At 42.1% G+C, this 26,038-nt stretch overlaps 1 protein-coding gene across 1 annotated transcript in view; it reads left to right on the top strand.

Annotated features, from left to right (window-relative positions):
• XYLT1 (xylosyltransferase 1) overlaps positions 1-25,651 on the top strand; it is a 280,499-nt gene extending 254,848 nt beyond the window's left edge. Inside the window, exons 9-11 of the mRNA XM_083153287.1 lie at positions 1,866-2,061; positions 12,480-12,813; positions 20,930-25,651. Of these exons, the coding sequence (XP_083009413.1) occupies positions 1,866-2,061; positions 12,480-12,813; positions 20,930-21,252 (853 nt within the window). The 3' untranslated portion in view covers positions 21,253-25,651. The remainder of the gene's footprint in view (positions 1-1,865; positions 2,062-12,479; positions 12,814-20,929) is intronic.
• The last annotated feature ends 387 nt before the right edge of the window (positions 25,652-26,038 follow it).

The raw sequence follows: 26,038 nt of genomic DNA, 5'->3' as shown, positions 1-26,038 counted from the left end.
CAAGCAGAAAATAAAATCTGCTATTAAATTATTGGTTTATTTCCATCATGAATTTTCCTAGAACTGCCAAGGCTGACACTTGCTCAGACTATTCCATGAGTAAATGTTTACTGCTATACATGCTAATAAAGAACAAGGCACTTTAGTATTCAGTGCAGAAGGTGGTTCCTGCTTATATTGGCTGCTGTGATTTGTTTGCAGTGTCTTTGCCGAGTCCATCAATGTCAGCCTTGTATCTATACCCACTGCACTGTATTGTTAACACACAGCAATGAAAAACAAAATCTTCCAGATGTTATATATTTTATAGCATTTATTTATAAACCAATGAAACATTTTTGTTAGCTTTTTTGTCATGTATGTTTATGGTGCCTGTGTACATTTATGTAGTTGTCAGTTTTTTAGTTACTTTCTTTGACCGTATATAGCACATCTGCACACAATCTGGTGCACAGATTACCTTACAAAGCAGGCGGAAGGCAGGATTTGCAGGATAGAAATTTATCAATATCAAAAGTGAACATAAAACATACATTACACCATAACTAAACCTCCTGGATGAGGGAGAGGCACGTCTTCCTTTTGTTGCAATAAATAGATGTCTGGATGATGCATGTAGTGCTCTTTTTTTTTTTTTAACAATACTCTGTGCCTACATGATGCACATTTTCCCTTTTGTATATGACTCTATAGCTTCATGATGCACGTCCTACTTGCTTGCACTACTCCATGCCTGCATGATGCACATCCTACTTGCTTGCACTACTCCATGCCTGCATAATGCACGTCCTACTTGCTTGCACTACTCCATGCCTGCATGATGCACGTCCTACTTGCTTGCACTACTCCATGCCTGCATGATGCACGTCCTACTTGCTTGCACTACTCCATGCCTGCATGATGCACGTCCTACTTGCTTGCACTACTCCATGCCTGCATGATGCACGTCCTACTTGCTTGCACTACTCCATGCCTGCATGATGCACGTCCTACTTGCTTGCACTACTCCATGCCTGCATGATGCACGTCCTACTTGCTTGCACTACTCCATGTCTGCATGATGCACGTCCTACTTGCTTGCACTACTCCATGCCTGCATGATGCACGTCCTACTTGCTTGCACTACTCCATGCCTGCATGATGCACGTCCTACTTGCTTGCACTACTCCATGCCTGCATGATGCATGTCCTACTTGCTTGCACTACTCCATGCCTGCATGATGCATGTCCTACTTTCTTGCAATACTCATGCATGCATGATGTAAGCTGTCCTTATTGCACTACTCCATGCCCACAGAATGCATCCTGTCTTACTGCGTACCTCCCAACATTTTAAAAGATTAATTGGGACTCCCTAAAGGAGGTGTGGCCTAAGAAAAGGGGCGTAGCTTTGCGGGAATGCCGATAATTCAAGCCATGTATCTCAATTGCTGTCACTTTGGGAGCATGACCAAGGCGAACTACTGGTGTGCCTACAAACCCTCTGTCTCGAGTAAATAGGTGGTCTGCAGAGCAGTCAGTTAGAGGGGAACTTCCAACTGTCTCCTGCCATGTGTGGGACAGCAGGCCAATCCCCCAAAAAGGACTGTTCTGCAAAAACACCTGAGAAGAATATTACTAATATTATCCTTTTCCTGAATGACTGTATCTCAGCATGACACAAACACATTTAATAATATAGTGAGGGATGCAATATGCTGACTAAGAAATCATAGAACTGCTTCCTTATCTACAAGTAGAGACCGATGTATAAGTGTAACAATGCAATCTTTTCCTGTCTGTGGGGACATTAATGTGTGCTAACAAAAGTGCCTAAATCTCTCTGTTTTCCTCACTCTCAGTTCCACTTCAATCTCTGTTTTCAGGTACTATCCCATGGGCCACCCCGTGTCAGTCCATCTTTATTTCCTCGCTGACCGCTTCCAGGGCTTCCTTATTAGACATCATGCCACTAATCTTGCAGTCAGTAAGCTGGAGACATTGGAGACCTGGGTAATGCCAAAGAAGGTTTTTAAGATTGCCAATCCCACTAGTGATTTCGGAAGGCTGCAGTTCTCTGAGGTGGGTCGACATACAAATAAAAAGAAATACGCTCCAAATCTTTACCTTTTTTCAGAAAGCGAAATTGTATACACTTCGATGTATTGTATGCCATACTTTCTCTGTCATATATAACTATATATGTATAATATATCTTTCTAGCGAGAGTGATAATCACTGCTGTAATGCAAATCACTCACATTATGTGAAATATATTTCTATAGTGTTACAGTACTATATGTTATCCTGCTCCATTACTAAGGACACCGATAACAGGACTACTTGTGCTTTACACCTGTAATGGCCCACACTATCTTACAGCTACTTATGATAACCTGTATTCTATTGCCCACTGGACTTCTGAGTAGTTGTTGTTATTATTTACTAATATTTAACCCTTTTAGTGCCAAGTGCATTTGTGAAAATTGGCAAGCAAATGTTTTTAATTCCTCATAATGACCTGCAATGTTGACCTTATATAGGAAATATAATCCTTTTTTTTTACACAACAGTGTTCATTTGAATGTATATAACAAATGTGAGCGACGCTGGCATTTTTAGTGGATATTTTGCACATCTCTCACAGATTTTGGCACTCAAAGGGTTAAGGGTATGAGAATGGAAAATGGGGAGGCTAATTGGGTCAGGAATCGTATAAGTAATTAAGGGGCAGATTCAACCTTCCAGCTAAAACTCAGTCCTCTGAGCCTGCCAATTGTGTGCGACTACCCCACACGTCTATGCCCAAAGGGTACACGTAATGCAGATTTTTATTTTCCTGTCAGCCTCATAAGCTGTAAGGAAAAATAATCTGCATTTAATGCACCCACCGGGGCTTACCGCGTTATTTATATAATTATTGTGCAGATTCCTTCTGCAGTTAACTTATATTTACCAAGTGAATTGCCTGGAATCCATGGTGAAAAGCACATTAGCTATGGGAATACAGCCCAAAGAATTAAAGCTAAATAATGGAATAGCGCTGGCCGTTAACCCCGGGGCTTTACCGTAGCTTTTGCCACATAGGGGTTTATTCTAGTTCATTCTTTCTGACAAAATCCTTCTTAGATGGACAAAACCATGTGCACTGCAGGGGGGCAGATGTAACATGTGCAGAGAGAATTAGATTTGGGTGAGTTATTTTGTTTCTGTGCAGGGAAAATACGGACTGCTTTATTTTACACTGCAATATAGATCTCACTTTGAAGAAAAACCCCACCCAAATCTAATTCTCTCTGCACAAGTTACATCTGCCCCACCCGCAGTGCACATGGTTTTGTCCATCTAAGAAGGATTTTGTCAGAAAGAATGAACTAGAATAACCCCCATAGTGAACACCGCTTGAATCTGTCCCATTAATGTGAAAACATTAGGCAAAGCTGGTGTCAAAAGTAAGAAAGTGATTTTGCCTATATTTTCTAGCATGCAATAGAGAAATAATAGACAGAATCTGATTGGTTGCTATTGGCAACTTCAACTCTTTTTAGAAGCTTTAGTGAATTGACCCCTATTATTATTATTATTATTATTATTATTAAGACCTTATAGTACCATAGCATCATATAATTATTTAAAGCTTGCCTCCTTCCTAGGTTGTACAGACAGCTATACTGTATATTCCCTGAGCATCACACTGGGATCTACAAAGTCTGACCTGAGTCTGACATGTGCTGTGGGAGCATGTCGGTCTCAGGACTCACCTGCCTCAGCCCCCCTCCCCCACAAGCCGCAAACCCTAAGAGACATGACAGTTATTTTATTCCTTAGAGGTAAATTGATAAAAAATGTTTGAATAGAGGCACAAATTGTTACTCGCTACAATCCAGTGAGCTGAAAACATCAGAGATTGTCCAACCAGTCCAAATATTTATCCAAGTGGTCATTTTATTTGGAAATTGGCACAATTTCAATGGGAAATGCACCAATCGTATATTTTGCACAGAATAAACAGTGAAAAAGTAACGATTTACACAGTATCATAAAGAGTATACAAAAACAAAAAAAGGCATAGATTGTAAAAATAATTGAAAATAAAAATAAAGCCTAAAACTAGTACTTTGCCATGCACTCCATGGAACTGGGGCTTCTTTTTCATGCAATGTAGATTACTGTTTTTATTTGGTGGGATACTGGAGACATAAACATGGGGAGGGCATATGATTGGACATAAGTGGTGCATACATGGAGCTTTATAAGTACCCAGAAACCACCACTCCTAATTTTTTTCCTCCTGAGATGGGACTCACCCCTTATGTCATTGTGGTTCTGCCTCCTCTCCAGAGACTCACAGATAATGGCATTACACAAAGCATAAATCCCTTTGCCCATCAGTACCTGCTGTATGTACTATAAATATTGGTAAGTATAGTGGGTGGGCATGTAGTGGGTGGGCATGTAGGCTATTATATCTTTTGTAGGTCCATCCATCCACTACTCAGTGGCTAGTGTGTGTGTGTGTATACTGTGTATAAATATATAGGGGCCGCGTAATACCTGTGAAGTAATGCGCTGCGCTCACGAGGAGCCGCGTAATACCTGTGAAGTAATGCGCTGCGCTTGCCACACTTCGGGCTCGGTGGCTCGCTGCGCTCGCCACACTTTATAAAATCAACTCCACGCCGACGTGGATAGTGGGGGTATGAAAAGGTCGGAGGACGCCTACCGCCGCCCGTCGCGGGCTCGCTGCACTCGCCACGCTTCGGGTTGGCGTCAATAGTGGGGTGGCGTTAACAATGGGGGGGGGGGGCATTTCACATATAAACTACCCATAAGGGTGGGTATACAATAAAAATAGGATCCATTGGGCCATTTAACATTGTACCCTATGTAAAATCGTGTTGATCGCATCGGTCGCATTATAATGGCATGCGATGGACGCGATCAATGCGATTTTCTCATTGTCGGCAATAAAGGCTCAAAATAGACAGAAAATCGGGTCCATCGTGTCCATCGCATACCTTAAGTTAAGGTATGCGATGACCCACGACGGGCGCCGTGCTAGGAAACAAGTACCATATATATAACCCACACTTTAGTAAATATATCCCCATGTCCAGTTGTTGGACAGGACTACTTTTTCACACCTTCTAGACTAGTGTGCACTATACCAATATTCATAAGACTGGGACTTGCGTTGGTTTCCACTGAGGTCACTAGTGAACTACAGTCTTATGAATATGGGTCCACACAAAATAGCCAGATTAAGGCCCCATGGTTTTCTAGGCAAGGTACAGGTTTGGGGTCCTACACATCACACACAAGCTAATACAAACAAAGGAAATAGTCACAGGCCTCTCAAATCTCACTTGCCATGCGACTTCCCCTTTACACGTACACACACCATGGGGCCTAGCCTTTTTCCCCTTAAATGCATCAATCAGATATCTCTTACTTCCCCTCAGATACAACCACATGCCACCAAAGCCTCCTACATACCCATTACACTTCTTCACATGCTCATCACACCACCCAGTGGCATAAGTTTGTCCCAGTTGCCCGGAGGCAAGATAAATATTGGTGCCCCCCCCCCCCCCCCACACACACACACACACTGCACCTTATATACAGTAATTAATTTCAATTAACTGATTCAAACTTGCAGGGTAGGAGAGGTGCCCCCTTGGGAGCAGGATCCCGGCGGCAGAGGACTCCATTGCCTCCCAGAGTTCTGCCTCTGACGCCTCCCAGTATACCACTTACATGCCCATCAGAACCTGAAACTAGCCATCAGACCTTCCCATACCCCATCAGGCCTCCCCATGTTCCATATATATTCTCTTCACATTTTCCCTTATACCCCTTATATGTACTGTACATCAGATTTCCCTGCATAACCTAATATCCCCTAAAAGCTTGTGTTGCAGTTAGAGGAGTTCTGTCACTGTATCCATTGCGCTACTTCATCTTTCCGAGCAGAATTGCAGGCTCCTCACACACCACTCAGTCCCCCTATTGGATTCGGGCACTGTGGCACATTACAGTGTTGAATAAAGGCAGAGAGCAGCATGGGGTCCACCTGGGTGCTACCAGGCCAAGGCAGTGCCTGTTCTGCGCTGTCATCAATCCACGCCTAGAGAAATTGTTTGCACATTAAGCAAAATGAGAACAAATAAACCTTTAGACTCATGTTAGCGAAATGTACCAAAAGGAAGCTTTAATCCATCCTATATTTCATTTTTCCATTGCTGTTTGAAGGCACAGCCACAGAATGATCCACACTGTAGAGTTCTAGAATATAACGTACGTATTTAGTATTCTGTGCCAGCCTGAAATTAATTGGGCCCATTCTTTTTCTATCAATGTGGCCAACATAACAAATAGCGATCGTGATTGGGCAATTAAGAAAGACCAATGTAGGACTCACTCTTTAGGTGTGTATGGCAAATCCCAGGCATTAATGTCCCATTAAGTAGATGAATGCTTTGTTAGTGCTGTTTATCAAAGTGTCTGCTGGCTGACTTTTAATTCCCTGAAGTGATAAGTTAGCACCGCTATAATTTTTCCCATTTTTTTCTCTCACTTATTTGTTATCTTTGTGTATACTTCGCTTCCCCATGCAGCTGCATTATATAAATCATTATTATTTGCCCTATAAACAAATGTTCATTTTCTATTTGAAGATTATTTATGTTATGCAACTGTAACAATTTATTTTCAGATATTAATAAAATGTATATCCCAAGACTGGCACAATCACCGTAGGCACACCTTTGTTATCCAGTTATATTACCGTACATACACATTGGGCCTTTTTGCGTATACGCACAGCGGTGTTGGCGAAAAGCGCTCCTTGCATACACATTGAACAAATTTTGCCTGTGCAAGCGATTTTCGTGGCGGTGGACGGCTTTACATAGAAGGACACAATGGAAAGCCATCCACCGTGCCGCTCATCTGTAGGTACAGGCACGGTATAGGATAGGATGTGGGATCAGGATATGTACAGTACATGCACAGTATAGGATGTGATCAGGATAGGTATAGTACATGCACATTATAGGATATGATCAGGATAGGTACAGTACATGCACAGTATAGGATGTGATCAGGATAGGTATAGTGCATGCACAGTATAGGATGTGATCAGGATAGGTATAGTGCATGCACAGTATAGGATGTGATCAGGATAGGTATAGTGCATGCACAGTATAGGATGTGATCAGGATAGGTATAGTACATGCACAATATATGATGTGATCAGGATAGGTACAGGACATGCACAGTATAGGATGTGATCAGGATAGGTACAGTACATGCACAGTATAGGATATGATGTGGGATCAGGGTAGGTACAGGCACAGTATAGGACGGGATGTAGGATCAGGATAGGTAAAGTACATCCCCAGTATAGGATGTGATCAGGATAGGTACAGTACATGCACAGTATAGGATATGATGTTGGATAAGGATAGGTACAGTACATACACTGTATAGGATGTGATCAGGATAGGTACAGTATAGGATATGATGTAGGATCAGGATAGGTACAGTACATACACTGTATAGGATGGGATCAGGATAGGTACAGTACATACACAGTATAGGATATGATGTAGGATCAGGATAGGTACAGTACATACACTGTATAGGATGGGATCAGGATAGGTACAGTACATGCACAGTATAGGATATGATGTAGGATAAGGATAGGTACAGTACATCCCCAGTATAGGATGTGATCAGGATAGGTACAGTACATGCACAGTATAGGATATGATGTTGGATAAGGATAGGTACAGTACATACACTGTATAGGATGTGATCAGGATAGGTACAGTACATACACAGTATAGGATATGATGTAGGATCAGGATAGGTACAGTACATACACTGTATAGGATGGGATCAGGATAGGTACAGTACATGCACAATATAGGATATGATGTAGGATCAGGATAGGTACAGGACATGCACAGTATAGGATGTGATCAGGATAGGTACAGTACATGCACAGTATAGGATATGATGTGGGATCAGGGTAGGTACAGGCACAGTATAGGACAGGATGTAGGATCAGGATAGGTAAAGTACATCCCCAGTATAGGATGTGATCAGGATAGGTACAGTACATGCACAGTATAGGATATGATGTAGGATAAGGATAGGTACAGTACATACACTGTATAGGATGTGATCAGGATAGGTACAGTACATACACAGTATAGGATATGATGTAGGATCAGGATAGGTACAGTACATACACTGTATAGGATGGGATCAGGATAGGTACAGTACATGCACAGTATAGGATATGATGTAGGATCAGGATAGGTACAGTACATACACTGTATAGGATGGGATCAGGATAGGTACAGTACATGCACAGTATAGGATATGATGTAGGATCAGGATAGGTACAGTACTACATACACTGTATAGGATGGGATCAGGATAGGTACAGTACATGCACAGTATAGGATATGATGTAGGATCAGGATAGGTACAGTACATGCACAGTATAGGATGGGATCAGGATAGATACAGTACAGGTACAGTATAGGATATGATATGGAATCAGGGTATGTACAGGCACAGTATAGGACAGGATCAGGATAGGTACAGTACATGCACAGTATAGGATGTGATGTGGGATCAGGGTAGGTACAGTCACAATATAGGACAGGATCAGGATATGTACAGTACATGCACAGTATAGGATGGGATCATGACTTAGCCAAATTATTTTTTGCATCTAGTCAAAATTGCTTAGTCAAAATTAGCCATAAGCCAATATCTCACAGTGTGTACAAGTTTTCCCCACAAACCAGGTCAAATGTCATCTTTACGTTTTATCAGCTGCCAATATCTCAAGTGTTATCATGGGCAGGACTAATTTTGTTTTCAATCCTTTTCTTTCAAAAGAAACAGATACATTGTAGAGATAATTTAATGTATCACACTGTTTATACTGACCTGTATTGACTATGTTCGCAGGTCAGTGCATAATCAATGCTAGCCAAGGTTAAACTTCAGCACAATATTCCATCAAATGACAGCTTGCATCAAACAATATGTAGACCACTCACAGCAGATTACCATAGGGACCGCAAGTGTTTATGTACTCTATATCCATTTGAAGGTTTTCAATGCTCTTAGCATCCATTATCAAATTTAGCTGTAAGTCTAAGTAATAAAAATAATAATCTGAATCTCCTGACGGCTTCTTTGGTAGACAAGTGATGGACAAAGGCACAGGATTGGAAAAGGGCCCAATTCAGACATGCACGCAGGTCTACAAATTCACAGCCCTGCCGATTATCGGACAAGCTGTCAGTATGAATGGAACTATTGAAGGTTCGCCTTTGTGTATACAGGATGATTGACTCCCTGCAACTTTTTTTGATCGGTAACCCAGCGTTTCCTGGGAGAGACCAAGAAAACGCAGGCGTATCCCTTCCTTCTTCCCACGTCCTTTGCAGCACCAAGCAAGCCTAGACGTACTCGGTGCTTGCAAACAGGGGGAAATCCATTTGATGATTTGTGAATAATTCGATTGGATTTCCCCCTGCGTGCATGGCTGTGAATGCAGCTGTGCACATGGGCAGGATGTCAGTTGTGTGGGGCAGCATGTGGTGGCCTTTTCCTGCTCGCTGGACTCCGAACACTCGCAGCCCAGCGAGCTGATCTGAATCAGGCCCAAAATCTGTTGTGCCCTAAACATGACAATTGTTTGTCTGTGATATGTAAAGTTGGTGATGTCCAGCAAGTGGAAAGGGATGGCGAAGTCTGTAAGAATAGGACAACGTTGCACTCAAGGCATTTGAGAAATTAGTATTGCCACTGAGTGTGTGGCATTCATGTGAATATAGACGGATCTGCTGGGTACAAGCTGGGCACATGGTCTACCACAAAAGAGAGGTGGCAAAGTCATACTGGCAGCATATTGGGGTGTCTGCCACCCGGTAAAACCAATAGACCCCATTGATGTGCCAAAGACGCAAACATTTGAAAAGGGGGGTGTGGTGTCACACACATGGGGTGTAGCATCGCGGGAGCAGGGTGTGGCATTGCAGGATTATCTCGCACCGGGGGCGTTCGGGCTGACCCCAGAGTCTTTTTCAGCACTGACTGCTCCTTCTCAGTGATAGGAGCCAAGTTCTGCAGGATAATATAGCACTGCAGCCCTGTGGAGGAGACTGCAGTTTGGTGTCACCTGGTGCAGCTCACACCCTGTTTGTGATGCCCCTGCATATGGTTATCGTCTAATTTGTACCAATGCTGCAATGTAGAAAGTTATTAAACAGCGATACTAATTACCAGGGATGTCAACAACTAGGCCAGGCCCCAGGAAAATTAAGGAAGGGGATGTGTCTACCATGGTAGGGGAATGGCCTCTGGAGGAGTGTGGTCACGCTCCCACCAAAAAAATTGAAGAGGACAGGCTGCAGCTGCAGTTGTCTCTTTCCCCAGCTCAGCACACAGAACTGAGCAGCGTATGCTGAGCTGGGGAGAGAGGCTGTGCTACGGCTGCAGCCTGTCATCTATCTCCTCACTGTCTGCCTCCCTGCAAAGAGAGGAGTGGGCCCCGGGCCCCTCCAGCAGACCCAGGCCCGGGGAGTGGGCCCCCCTTCTTGATGGCCCTGCTCATTACTCACTGACACATTTGAAAAGATTTACCTTTGAAGATAATTATTGCACTAGTGATTCTGCAAGGAGACATGGAACACATGAACTGTGTGGGGCCCTGAGGACAGAGCTTGAGATCCTGTGGTGTTGTTATTATTATTATTATTATTATGCTTTGTGTTGTGCTAGAATATTATCCAAGATCGGAAAAGCTCTTTTATGCCATTTTCATCATCTAAGTGATTTTCTCAGCTTCTCTCCATCTAAAGGTTAACACCAAGGAGATAGAGATGTTGCTGTCGCTAACCGATTTATTGTCATTTACTAACATCCTCATAGCCTTCCATGGGGATGGAGGAATTGTGAGATACAGTAGTGTTTAGACCAGGGAAGCTGGAGAGGCTTAACTCAGTACCATCTGGTCCAAGCTACTCTGTGCATGCACATTTATTATATCTTATCCTTTGCTGGCACCAAGGAGAGAACTTGCAGAGGATCAGGACTTTCGCTAGGGCCTCAGCATTGTAAACACTAGCAGAACTGCAATCCTTGCAGCAACAGAGGTTCTTATTTACTTCTGGATAATGATACCCTGTTTACACTGCAAGTAAATCATATGTTTGCCATTGCAGGCTGCTGCACTTCAGGGACGTACTGTACGTTCTGCTTTGAAGCGCAAGTCAGAAACTGTCATCTGCTCCTTCTAGTGGGCAGATCCAGGTGTCATTAGCAATGTCGACCTTTGGTGTGTCAACCCAAGGACCATATACCCTCATGCTCTGGGTTGCATACACTGGTAACTTCTGCACCACACGTATATTTATTGTGATCACAATAAACTATAGCTTCCAACAGCTCTTGTGCCAGGAGCTAAACTGCTGAATACACATCTTCTGTGAGGGACACAGGCAGTTAAGTAGGTTTTATTTTTTCCCTGTGGGGGCCAATGTGGTTTTTATTTTTCCCTGTGGGAGCCAATGTCTGCATCTTAATTGCACTGCGCCTGCATCTCAACAGTGTTCATACAGAGTTGCAGTATAGATTCATACGCATGCACCAAGAAGAATAGATATTAACTAATCATTGACAGGCAGTTATAGGGAGTTGGCCAATCAGACACATATATAACATAGTTTTGGTGTGTTGCTGATAGTGAATTGCTCACATTTGGAGGCCATATTCAACCAATGAACAGGCATTATAGAGGCATTAGCATAAAGTCATAGATGCAACTGCAGCAAATGACATAAGGAAGACTGAAAATGTGTCTAACTCAGAATTAGGTACTATGAGGAAGGTACCCGCCCTCCCTTAACTGACCCCACCTCCATAAATTTCCAGGGTTGGTTTTCCATTCCAATCCACCCCTGGTGGCAGCTATGCCAACCAGTGTGTCATTATAATGGGATCTAAAGTCCCATGATTTGCAACCAATAATCATGTACTATGTCTATGGTCAGTTCCTACTGTGAGTCATTTACATATTACATATTAGAACACATGCTGACGGGAACTTCATTATGTTACGCAAATGAATCGATTTGAGAACAGCACAATATCCGAATTATACTCCCCCACTATAGAAAGCTATGCTGTCTAACACTCTATTTACAGAATTAATAATGTTCCACTCATTCCCCAGGAAAATATAAAACAATATTCTCTAGTTGTAAACTGCTATAAATCATGTTTTATCAATAAAAAACAGGCAAGAGTAACATTTCTTATCTTATGGATGGGGCACATTTGCGATTTAAATGTTCTTTCAACTTGTGCACATTATATAATTTACAGTGTGCTGCATCAGTCATCTGTATACTGTAAGTACTGACAATTAATTATATTTATTACATTTTCCACTTTCTGCATTTTAGGTGGGAACTGAGTGGGATGCCAAAGAGAGAATATTCCGGAACTTTGGCAGCGTAATGGGGCCTATGGATGAGCCAATCGCAATGCAGAAATGGGGGAAAGGCCCAAATATAACAGTCACTGTTGTGTGGATCGATCCTATAAATGTCATTGCTGCCACGTACGATATACTTATTGAATCCACTGCGGAATATACGCATTACAAGCCACCCCTGAACGTTCCTCTCCGACCGGGGGTCTGGACTATTCGGGTACTACATCACTGGGTCCCTGTAGCCGAAACTAGATTTCTAATAACTCCACTTACGTTTTCTAACCGGCAGCCCATGAAGAGCGGTAAGTGTAACATGTCTTACAGTCGTGAAACTGATTAATACACTACTCATTTACTGATATTGTGGAGTTATGTACCATTGTGCTGTTCTACATACCAAGGGGTTTCTGTATTAAGCCTGTGAAGGAGATAAAGTGAAGTTAGTGAAAGTATTAGCCAACCAGCTTCTAATACACCTTTCACACGGCCAGGGGCACCGACAGTTCTGACTGCGCCCTGGAAAAATGAGGGGGCATGACTAATGAAAGGAAGTGGGGCCACTCCTATGTAAAAAAATATATAGCAGGGGCATGGATGCCTAATCCAGGGTGTATGAAGACAGGCTGCCGCTGCCTCTCTGAGCAGCATGTGCTGGGCTGGGTATATAGGCTGTCCTGCAGCGGCAGCCTGTCCTCACTCCCCTACTACCTGGCTCACTGCAACAGGGGAGGGGGTAGCAGTCCCCGGGCCCCTCCACCAGACCCGGGTAAAGAGTACCCACACCTCCATCTCAGCGCCACTGCACACCGCATCTCAAACCCGGGTTATTGCTGGTGGACTCAGATCGAGGTGGGGTGTGTAAGTACCAAACCTTATATGCCAGGTCAACCAACCCACCAATTCGACTATAAGAAGGGATAAAACTGAGTTGCCCTGGGGCCAACCCAGCAATGTGATATGAAAGCGGTATTACTGTCATTTGTCAAACACAGCATGTAACATGGTAGTTAGGAGGTGGTACTTCATCTATCTCCGCTTTGTCTCTAGGACAGTGATGGCGGACCTTGACACTCCAATGGTTGTTGAACTACACATCCCAGCATGCCCTGCTACAGTTTTGCTATTTGGCCATGCCAAAACTGATGCAGGGCATGCTGGGATGTGTAGTTCAACAACAGCTGGAGTGTTAAGGTTAGTCATCACTGCTCTAGGACTTAGTGCATAGACCCCTGAATGAGAGAATTACGACCCAGTCTGTATGTTATATAAGTAGTAGAGGCTTCTTCTGAAACACACACAACACTGTAACATGTTATTTGTTTGTGGTGCAATAAAACCAGACACAGGCAATCTACTGTCACCCGAGTTCCACAAACAATTATCTATCCGGAACTGGGTGGTTCTAAAAAGACAACTCTTCAAACCACACTTCTATCTGGACAGCATCTGACGTGTCTGTGGCTAGTGGCTTTTGTCACTTATGGTTTCAAAATTCCAACCACTATATTATTTTTGTTTGTGCTCTTTATGGAAGCCTGTGTATGTTTATTTGACCTTGTAAGTTGTTGACCATATGATGTTAGACATAGCCAGCAAAATTGCATCAACTTAGCTGTAACTTTCAATCACACTATAAGAGTGCTGGTATTCTGTCCTGAATCACACAGTAACATACAACTTTGTAAAAGTTGGAGAAAACTAAACAACAAATGTGTAGTGTGAGACATGATGGCGAGGTATGAGGCACCATCCCCAAACACAATGTTGAAACCAACATCCCGCAGTACCGCAGTTGGATACCAAGCTGCATAACTTCAGGCTGAGCTATGTTCAAGATACAGTAGTGCAGACATGAACATCTGCCTTACTTGTGATAGGATAATGGGGCATTGTATCACAAGGTATGGGGTCATTAGGTCGTCAGTCAAAAGGTCGATCACTATTGGTCAAAGTGAAACATTCAACATGGTCAAAAGGTCCACATGAAAAAGTCAAAAAAGTTTCCTGGTTTTTCTTTTTTTTTTTTTTACGGACTTGTACATACTTTACCATCCCAGTGGGAATAGAGAGAGAATATAATAGTGTGCCAGGTGCAGCGAGGTATGTCAACGCCATGTCAACACAGATGGCAAATAATATGGGAACCTCATGTCGACCTTTTCCAGGTAGAACTTTTGTCCATGTCCACCTTTTGACTATGCCGACCTATTGCATGCTGTACACCATGCTCCTCCAGGCCATGCGCATTTTGTACCCCATGCTACTCCAGGCCATGCACATTTTGTACCCCATTTTACTCCAGGCCGTGCACATTTTGTACCCCATGTTCCTCCAGGCCATGCACATTTTGTACCCTGTGCTACTCCAGGCCATGCACATTTTGTACCCTGTGGTACTCCAGGCCATGCACATTTTGTACCCCATGTTCCTCCAGGCCATGCACATTTTGTACCCCGTGGTACTCCAGGCCATGCACATTTTGTACCCTGTGGTACTCCAGGCCATGCACATTTTGTACCCCATGTTCCTCCAGGCCATGCACATTTTGTTCCCCATGCTACTCCAGGCCATGCAAATTTTGTACCCCATGCTACTCCAGGCCATGCACATTTTGTACCCCAATGCGTCTCCAGGCCATGCACATTTTGTACTCCATGCTACTCCAGGCCATGCATATTTTGTACCCCATGCGACTCCAGGCCATGCACATTTTGTACCCCAATGCGTCTCCAGGTCATGCACATTTTGTACTCCATGCTACTCCAGGCCATGCATATTTTGTACCCCATGCGACTCCAGGCCATGCCCCCTTTTTAAATCATGTTTTCACAAAGTTCCTTTCAATCATGACGCAGACAATACACAATATTTGTTCTGCTTATCTTGAATCATTATAAGAAGACTCAAACCTCATTTTTTGTAGGAAGGAAGAAATCTGTATAAATTCAGCCTTGTTAAAATGAATAAATATAATATTTTAAGTTGATGTTTTTATTTTAGAAATGTGTGGCGTTTAGCAGCACAGATTATTTTATTAGATTTGGAAATTTGCATATGTGCCAGTGGAAATTAAATGCTGTTTATTCCTGTATTGGCACCATCTAACGAATTAGTCATTTGTTTAGCTTTTTCTGCTTTCCGTCATATTAAACTTGGCACAGGAAAGTACAGATTGGTGGACTCCGATCTTGGCAGCGGTATACATTATATACTACTGACAGATAATAGCCATTTTATACTTACACTAATATGTGTATTAGAGTATGTTTGTATATATACAATACATATGTGTCTTTGTAGGCTCAGTGTTCTGTGTATACACTATGTTCATTTTCTGTGTGTACACAGTATTCTTTGTATATGAATGTAGAATGTTCTGTGTTTGGGTGAGTGTAATGTACTGTGTCTGTATATGAACAATGTTATGTCTGTGTATATACAGTGTCCAAGCAACAGGTATGTAGTTCTGCTGTCTGCTATGCTATTACTTACTGATCTCGACTCTTTGGAATAAACCTTTGGTTCTCTTGGAGTCTACAACCTCTGTGTAGGGTCCCTATTATAGTCTGAATGCCTACATGCACCTCTTTTTCACTGAAGATCCCAAATTGTGAACACAGTTCCAAACCATGTTACACCTGGGACAGTCCTATTTCTACCACGGCACTGATCTGTGTGGATCAGCGCTGTTCACACTGCACACATGTGCAGTGCTCGGACTGGTGATGACATCATCTCCTTGTGCCGGGAGAGAGTTTCTCCCCATCCTGTAAACAGGTCCTGGGGCTGACTATTTGGGTTACACTGCAGCTCACCAGGTACCTTACCTGTAAAACCCTGCTAAGTACCTGCAAAGAATTCCCGGATGACTGAAGCCAGGTGGACCCTTTTTCACTGACCTAAGTTCCAGGTTGCTGCATTTTAATGTGTGATAACCTGGGCTTTTCAGGTCAGTGAAAAAGGAGTATAATACTCAACTCCCCAAAATGCCGATCGGTATGGTCAGTTCCATTTTTTAAAAGAAAAAAGTAGGGTGTGCCAGCTCTGGCTGAATAAATACAAGACTCAGGTAAAATCAATAAATTATTTAATAAAAACAATTAATAAATGAAAACTGTATATATGCGTCACAATGATTAATAGGGCATATGACTAAAAGGTTTGAGCTCTATTTGCTGCATAAAAATATTCACACCATTCCAACTGTTACCTCTCCATAGTGATAGGTAGTTGTTAGGGTCTGGAATTGCTTTCAATGTTCGTGTTGTATAGCTCCCACAGAACCCTTCAATTGCTCAGTAATTGCAAGAGCATTGGACTCCTTGAAATTAGATCCACTGTGTCATCGGTTTAATTAGGGGCAATGGCTTGATGTCCCAAATGCAGTGTCCAGGTTATACCACAGGATGGAGTCACAGCTGTTATGCCAATGGAAAGTGGTGCAATCAGTTGGAGGCGTCGGTTAAATGCTCATCGCGTTTCCTTGGATATTACAGCTTCCTCAGGAGCAAGTCCATTTTCAAAGCCTTGGGGAGAACGTGCAGCCACTGTACTTTGGTTCTCTCTGGCACCGCTTTGCGTTGCTGGTTTGATCGTATCACGTTTGGAGAGTATTTGAACCCAATTTAGCATTTACAAATGTGAGAGATATGAAACAAGTCTTGTACTTTTATGCTGTTCTGTACTAATCAATTTGCTCTTACTAGACTCGTTTTCATTTTTCAGAACAGACTTTTTTGGCCACTGCTGTGTGCTAATGCAACACTAATCTCCCTTAACAGGAGACGCTGCTGGCATTTATTATATGGACAATAGATTTTTTTTTATCTTTATTTCTTCTATTTTATTATTTTCAAATCCAGTTGTTTATGAGCCTGTTTTTTTATTAATTAAATGTGCTTAATGAAAACAATCTTTCATAGTGATATGTAAGCAAGAATAAAATAATGGTTATATAATTGTGAGGCTGTGCTGTAACTAATACAGTAAACCCCTTTTTTTTTTAAATTTGGCAGCACATTGACAAACACAAAGGTTCTGTTAGTAACACCTTCCATATTTCCCAGTCTTCTGTTAGTCAGTGGATCAGCAGTCAGTAAGTGGAAAGGAATGCATCTCTAGCAGCAGCACAGATCTCCTCCAGGAAGGTGTTGATCCTATGGGAAGGGAATGATCTCATAGTTTGACAGCTACGCCCAACTTAACTATCCCCATTATCTGACAAGGATCCCTCTGTTAAAGAATACATAAGGGCTAGAGCAGGCCTTGCCAACCTGTGGCTCTCTAGCAGCTACAAGTTCCAGCATGCCTTGCTACACTTTTGCTATTAGAGATGGCTTAAACTGTGGCAGTGCATGCTGGGATGTGCAGTTTCACAACAGCTGGAGAGCCCCAGGTTGGCCAGGCCTGGGCTATTCCGAAGTATCACCGGCACTAGGAAAATAGGGGCTTCTGGGTGGGCGGCGGCGGCGGCGTCATGCGCCCACTCCTAGCAGGCAAAAAAAACATGCCTGTGTTTGGCAGGGTGCGTCCACCATTTTTGCAAGAATGCCCATGAAACGTTGGGGATCCACCCCAACATGCCCATCCCCTGTCAATCAGGTTGCGAAACTTAGTCGACGGCGCTCGCACCCTGACCTAGTGCAGACGCATTATGGACAATTTGCATGCGCAGTAACAAAAACATCGGACAGTGGGCGAATTCGGACCTGTGCGAACATGTCTGAATCGGACCCCTAATATGTCATTTGTTCCCTTATAAAAAAAACACTGGTTTGCAGCCAATTACTTAGAAAATAGGGGCTATTTAGGGTTATTTCCCACATTTAATGTATGTAATTACATTCAGATGATTCCCTGCCCCAGTGGAGCCTGCAATCTATGGGTCAGATTCAGTAAAGCAAAAAAACAAGTAATTTTGTGTTTGGAACAAACAATGTTGTCATGCAAGTAGATCAAATACATTTACAGTATATTGTTTCTGTGCAGGGTAAGTACTGACTGCTTTTGCATGTAGCCCGCAGATGTTAGACCGCTTTTTACACTTCATTTTATACAGTATATCAGTTTTAACACACCAAACCCAAATCTAATCTCTCTGCGCATGTTACACCTGCTCCACCTGCAGGGAAATATGGTTTGTCCCCTTTGTGTGCTTTTTTCCTTTGCTAACAAAGCTGAATCAGGCCCTGTATGCCTTACCACATGAACATGCGCACACATTCATGCAAGGGTCAAATTGGTTGAGACAATTAACCTACTGTACCAGTATATTTTTGGATTGTCAGAGCACCTAGAGGAAAACCTGTACAAGTACGGGGAGAACATACAAACTCCACAGTTAGGGCCATGGTGGGAATTAAACCCATGACCTCAGTGCTGTGCAATGAGCCCAAGTGTCTGTAAGGTCCGGTATGTTTGTACATTGTCTTGCCACTGTCCTACAAAAATGAAACTGTAAGTTGTAGCTGGTATTTGTTACATATGCATAGTTTTCAGTACAAATTTGCTCCTTTTCATGGCACCCAACTGTCTCAATAGAGGTACTGGTCACTGAATGATGTCTCTTTTCCCACTGTGCCCAATTAGTGCCAATAAGAAAGCCCCAGTGTCGATGGATGGCCGTGTGGCAGTGCCTGCTTGACAGATGCACGGAATATTTGGCCGCATAGTGTTATCATAAGTAGAACAACACTTATACTCTTTCCAGATTTAAAGACGCTGAATAAGTCCCCTCTATGTCCTTTTATGTTTATCTTGGATAACTTGCAAATTTGTCAGTTTAATGTTGACCCAAAAAAATGAATAGGGGGATTGAAGGAAAATTTCAAGCCGTCTGTGAGAAGCACAGGTCAGAAAAGCTTTTAGAAATATGTGAATGGTTACGTCTATGTGCCATGTTGAGTTTTGACAGTGTGTCTCTATTTCAACATGAACGTACATTATGTTGCACTCGGTTACGTCATTACATTTCAATGGTTCTTTGAGTAAGGAAAGTAGCTGGTTCATACATAAAGGGAATGATGGATATTCTACTCCCACCAAACATCCGCAAATAGCGGTTTAGTAATCCCGGGAACATCCTGAGCCCAACGTTTAAAAAATGCCAAAATCACTATAAATCTCCTAAAGTAATTAATGAAACCACTGTAAAAAATAAATGATTTCACCCTGGTATGATATTCTAGTTGTTTACAGCATTATTATTAACTTCTGGTAGATATAATGACTGAGATATAGCTGTCTAAAAAATCGCACCAAATCGCACATGTCACATACTAGTACTACATACTACTAGTTACTAGTAAATACTTATTTTTGTTTTAGGCTGAGTGCACATTAGAATGATATCTTCACGATTTATCATCTTGGAATGACAAATAGCGAAGATTATACGGTATAATGTGTATGCAGAATTGTGCACAGTAGACATACTGCACAAGATCATTTGATTAACCATGTTTCATTAAAAACAATATTTCCTGTGTCAGTTTGTGCATATAAATGAAAGTGCAAATGAGAAATTGGTCTGTCTTTTATTAAATTGCTCTGTTTATAACGACAATCTGTGATGGTCTGAGCGAGGGGAAATCGCCCTGTTCATCGTAATGATTGCCGGTCATTTACACCTCTTTTAGACCTAGGCAAAAACCCGGGTTTTTGCCTCGTGGACCCGGGTCAGCGTCGGTGTAAAAGAGGTAGCTGAAATAAAATAAAAAAACAAGGGTCCATTTCCCTGCGAATCCTACCCTGGTCCTGACCAGGGTGGAACACGGGGAGGACCCGAGTGAGGAGCAGTGTAAACAGGTCATCAGACCCAGCTCCCATTTACAGCAGTGGGGTAGCCCAACCTCCTAACTGCAGCGTTCTGCGATCAGTATGGAGGTTAAGCAGGGGGGGGGGGGGGCTTGCCCCCAGCACAGCGATCGACGGTCCTGGCGCTTGGAGATGGTGTTCCAAATACCTGGTTGGATCTGGGATTTTGGTGTAAAAGGGGTATTAGATGTTTCCACGACCTTAGACAGGAAAAAGCTAATTCCCACAGCACACTGCAATAGGCCATAAAAGAGACATACATCCTACATGATAATAGTCATGCAGAGATCTCTATTACATACATTTGCAAACATACAGCTGTGTCCATGTACATTTTTGCCACAGTCCTCTACAACCCCTCTTGGCACGGTAACCAGCGCTTTACAGAGTATATTTGAACATTTAATGCTTGCTGTGCTATTTTTCACCAGAGTAAGACTTACAGCTAAACATACCTACTGTAGTATACAGCACACTAGTAAAATAGCGTAAAGTCACAACTGTTCTACCAATTACTAATACAGTTTACTATTAATAGTGTGCTGAAAATGAGAAAATATGATCCTAAAATCAAAGTCTAACATGATCTTTTTGTCATTGTAGATGAAGCGGCCAAGTTCCATGGAGGCCCACCAAAAAATGCATACATGGAGCAGAGTTTCCAAGGATTGAATCCAGTATTGAATATACCAATTAACTCTGTGCAAGTAGACCAAGCAAAGAAGAATGCTGCGCTTGTAGGGGTCAAACTGGAAAGTTGGGTTGACAGTTCGGCAAGCAACATCTGGTCAGCAGTGGACATATGCACTACGGGACCTTCTTCCTGTCCTGTCATGCAGTCTTGTTCTCAGACAGCTTGGAGTTCTCTCAGCCCCGACCCCAAATCAGAACTTGGACTTGTCAAACACGATGGGCGATTGAGGTAGCATCCGGTGCACCCTTCAGTGTTATGGGATTTAAAAGGGAAATTAACCGTTGTCACCACAATCCCGCAAAAAAAGCAAACCAATTCCTGAGCAAATGAAAGGGTTTACCTAGGAATTGTGCACCAGATTAGGTGTTGCGGAGGTCCTTCCTCTTCGCCATTGTAGGTCTTTATGTTCAGACTGGCATTAATAGCACTTCCCTACAATTGGCAGAGCACTAACAACAGACGCTGACCAAGGGCTCAAATGCGCAAAGATTTCTTTTAATATTGAGTCATGAGAAGACCCTTTCTCCATTTGCACAAATGTCCTATTTTTCTACTTCCGTGTAAGTTTGTGTTTGTCAGTGTTACAAAGAAGCGTTCTGAAAAGGAGTTAGTGATATGTAATTTAAAGAACACAGCTTCTTTCATCACATGTGAGAAATTATAGCAAAAGGTGGCCTTTTAATGACTCCTGTGTTGCCAAAGAAGTCCCAAACGGCATTGCAGACAACTCTGGCAGCCAAAGGGTTAGAGGACAGATATATTCTTATAGTCAGTTTTTTAAGGCACATGTTTATCTAGTGCCAACCAATTAGATGTTTGCTTTCATTAACATTATACTAAAATACTCAAAGCTGACATATGATTGACTAGCAGTGGTACAGCACATTCGTGTCTCTGCAACTTTATATTCAAGAACCCATCACATTCTGTGATGTCATTAAGTTTGGAAAGTAAGCATTTACCCCTCTCTTGCAGGAAACAAACTTCTTTCTCCTTCCATGTCTGGGTAAACATTAAAGAGCCACTTATGCTTGTACACAGTAGCAGCAGTGCATTGTTAGATTGAACCAGTAGTTATGGCCATCTGCTCTAATGATTCACTATGAACCAGTATAAAGACTATTGGCCATGCCTTGTGAATCTTGGTCATGAAGTGCCTAGTGGTGTCACTGGCTCCTATAAACTTATCTTATGCCTGCTTTCACTGTCTCAGTGACAAGTGCTCTTTAAGATGCCCTAGTATTCTGCACACAGTGGTTAAATGTGTGCAGTAGACGCCCTTTGTAATGACCTTGATGATTGATTGGCTGTGAAATTCTGCAAGTACAAAAAAATCTGCTTCATCTTGTCAAATGGAGAAAACCCCTATGTTGCAGACACACAGTTAACCCATTATAAACTACATTGGTGGGTTTATTTAACAAGAACCAAAGAGCGAAAAGTCTTCCTGCACCCCTATGTGACATCTTCACCACCATAGATTGGGCGAGTCTGCTGTTCAGACCAGTAAGAGCTTCCAGCACTTAAGCATTTAACCCTTCACTGCCACTCCACCTTGTTCCATTAGCTCTTTGGCAGCCATTGTTTTCTTATGCATTTATTTATGGCAAAAGTCTATAAATTGTCTTCTTCACGCTAGAGGAAAGACTGGAATGGATGTTTCACTTGTGAACAGATTATGCGTTACGTGTAATCTCACACAAACACCCTTTCATCTATCTTGTATAATTCCATCTGTGGAGGCCCAGGTTCCCAGATGTACCAATTATATTGTTATCAGTACTTTGTTTGATTATACTCTCTTTGATTTGCTGATATTCCTAACAAGGTTAAATTCCCTTTTAAATGTAACTTTCCCTGTTGGCAAGGGTGTAATACCAATCAATCAGTGAGTCACATGACCAGTTTAACCCTCGCAGTGTGTACTGTGCAAAGTTCTGCTACAGTCATGTGACTCTTACAGGTGGACCAGGAAATTCTATGGCAGGGTTAGCTGTGCTAACGCCATGTTCTTAGAAGGTTGCATATGTGCAGTACTGCCACCTCTGGCAAGATAGTAACATATAGGTAGAAAACTATATATTCTAGGTATTTATTATTTATATTTTTAGTCAATGACTAATTAGCAAGTGCTGCTTTTGCAGCTTGAAGTTTACCTTACTAACTACAGCTGCCTTTCTTCAGTAAAGGCTTGGCGCTTCGCATTTTATTGTGTTACAACCAAGAATAGAATTTTTGGCAGTGTTTAGGTTTCTATTACCCATTTATTTCTCTTTTTTATTTACTATACTTATATCTTTTGAAACCATAGTTTTAAATGGTAACTTATTGATGCATCTCTTCAGGCAATTACTTTTTATGTTTTAACTAAGTTGGATTTTATTTAATGTTTTTGTCAATACATAAAACTTAAAAATAGAGGCAGCCATGTTGTACTGTATGCTTAGCCAATAATCAGCATAAGAGCTGATGACATCAATTGAGGTGGGACATTTAAAATGCCTCATTTCTCATTTGTGTGACTAGATCCATCAAAATGATATTCTTGTTCATATTAGTTTAGACTGTGAAATGGCAGCATCCTTGAAGTGTTGGGGGCAGGGTCACTCTACGGTTGCCCAAAGACTTGTGGACAGATAGCACTAATCAGGTGTCAGGCTCAATATTTACATCGGACGTGTGCATTTTGTTAGTTAAGTAATGACTGTTTCTTAATGACACATGATTTCCTGTTACACTGGATATTTTCATTAAATCATAATTTGATCATATAGGAAAAGGCACCAAATATAACAATTTGTGGACCGTTAAATTGACCAAACTGAGCATATTATACGCTTTACCTTTTATCTATTGATCATTTTTACCCATCATGCTGTAGATTGATTACTATGGCTTAACATGAATTCTCAGTTTGTGAGCATTATTAAGTGACATTGGCTCCTAACTCTGAGGTAGATATATGAAGCAGCAGTGATAAGGGAGGAGAAGTGGCACGTGGCAACCAACCAGTTGCTCTGTCTAAATTTATATTATGCAAATTATAGATGTTACTTCAGTGCTGATTGGTTGACATGGGCCACTTCTCCTCTCTTACCAGTGTTTCATACATCTGCCCCTCTGTCAATGTCTGTGTCTCAGAAACTCACTGAAGCTCCCATGAGGTATTAACTAATTTAGGAGGTGAAATCTGTTGATTCCTGTGATCACTTTGGGCACCATCGGGAAGTTGACTATCAAGACAATGACTAACACCCCCTGAAAATGTACAATTTCTAAATATAGTCAAATGAATCTTATTACATAACATAAAATTCTTTAATACAATGCAATCTTGTGTGATCTTAGGAAAGTATCTTTGTCCCTGTACAGTATCTCAGGTACCCAAAGAACACATTTTGTGAAGGACTAAGTAATGTTCCTGTAGTTGTGACCTCTGGTTCTACCAGACTGGAGTATCTAAGCATAGTCTTTCCCCAGACGAAGGTGTTTACACATAAGATCAGTCCTCTCACCCATTATCATGGTTACAGGTAATGAAGCTCTGGCTGGTGTTATGCTGGTGTTATGCCTGGTACACACCAGAATGATGCAGGTCGTGAGCAGATCGTAAGACGATGGTACGATTGCCTCACGATCTGCTCACAACCTGCACACAATTTGAATCCAATCTGATCTCGACCTGTACCCAGTTGAATGGTTGTTTCCAGATCCTTCCTGATGCAGGTAGGATCTGTGAAACGACTAACTGACCCACGGGGCAGCGCATTGGATCAGAATCGGATCAGAAATGGCCCAAAACATGCCCAATTTACATACAATCATCGAGATTGTATATAAATTGGGTGTTTTGAGGCCAAATCGTTCTAGTGTGTACCCTACATTAGAATCTTATAAATGCATATAGCCTGGCCATAGCTCCAAATGGGGCTATTTCAGATTGCAAGTGTGACATTGGTTAGTACTATGGTTTTAGGTTTACGAGAGAGATGTCGGTTATCTGCTTTAGTAAAATGTAAACTAAAGGTACTGAGAGATTTTTTGACCAACAACAAAGTGGGTTCAAGACAGCCGCTATTGTCTCTTCTATGCTAAATGAAGGGAGTTTAGCAAAAAACATAAGCGAGGAAATGTAATAGGGTCCGAGTTTGCTAGAAGTGCGTGATGCCGGCCGATCTCAGACATTTCTCTAAAGCGGCAAAACCATGCCTAAATGATTGCTGCTAAAATTCTCTGTTATCCCGCATCTCCAGCAAACTGTGACCCGATGACATTTCCTACAGGTCTGTGTTGTAAAGCACAAAATGTATGAGCACGCAGAAAGATTCACCAAAGTGATAGGGGTTTGGTAATATAGATCTACAGGTTTTATGAAGACCATCAATAGGCGGACCCAAGATGGTGGACATGCAATAAGTCAACTTGAAAAAGGGTAGACAGCAGAAAAGGTTGACATGGAAATGGTCAATGCAAGTCTTTTTATTTTAGATCTTTGGGTGTTGTTTTGTATGTATCATCACCTGTGGCCATAGTGTAAACGTGTACGCTCATGGGTTTGCCTTGCCTGCCAGGCATTGAACAAGGTGCCTCGCTCCGGTACCTTTGCACTTGCAAAAGTGGAAAAGAGGAAATAGAAACTAGTGTCGATCATTGTCATGTTGACTTTTTGCACCTGTCGACCTATTGCATATAGGTTCTACCTACTGACTGTCCAACTAGACACTGTCTACCTATTCATTGGGAATTGTTTTACTTTATCGTTGGGTTTCACAATGCCAGAGTGACTGGTATCTCCAGACAACCTTATAGATAAACCATACCACGAGAAAAGCCAATGTACACACAAACCATCCTCCAACATTGCCACCTGTATCAGCTCCGCCCCATCTAATACTGCAAAGTACCATATTATATAAACCGTGCCATGACCTCCTACAAACCCCTGCAAGTTATGACGGCTACTATGAGTTAGCAGAATCTATTGCTTCCGGATAATGGATGACTACATCTAACCGTAA

This window comes from Crinia signifera, chromosome 7 (genome assembly GCF_055691185.1).
Source record: "Crinia signifera chromosome 7, ASM5569118v1, whole genome shotgun sequence".
In the NCBI taxonomy this organism is placed as follows: Eukaryota; Metazoa; Chordata; class Amphibia; order Anura; family Myobatrachidae; genus Crinia; species Crinia signifera.
Note: the sequence above shows the minus strand (reverse complement) of the source record. Positions and strands in the feature narration are given on the sequence as shown.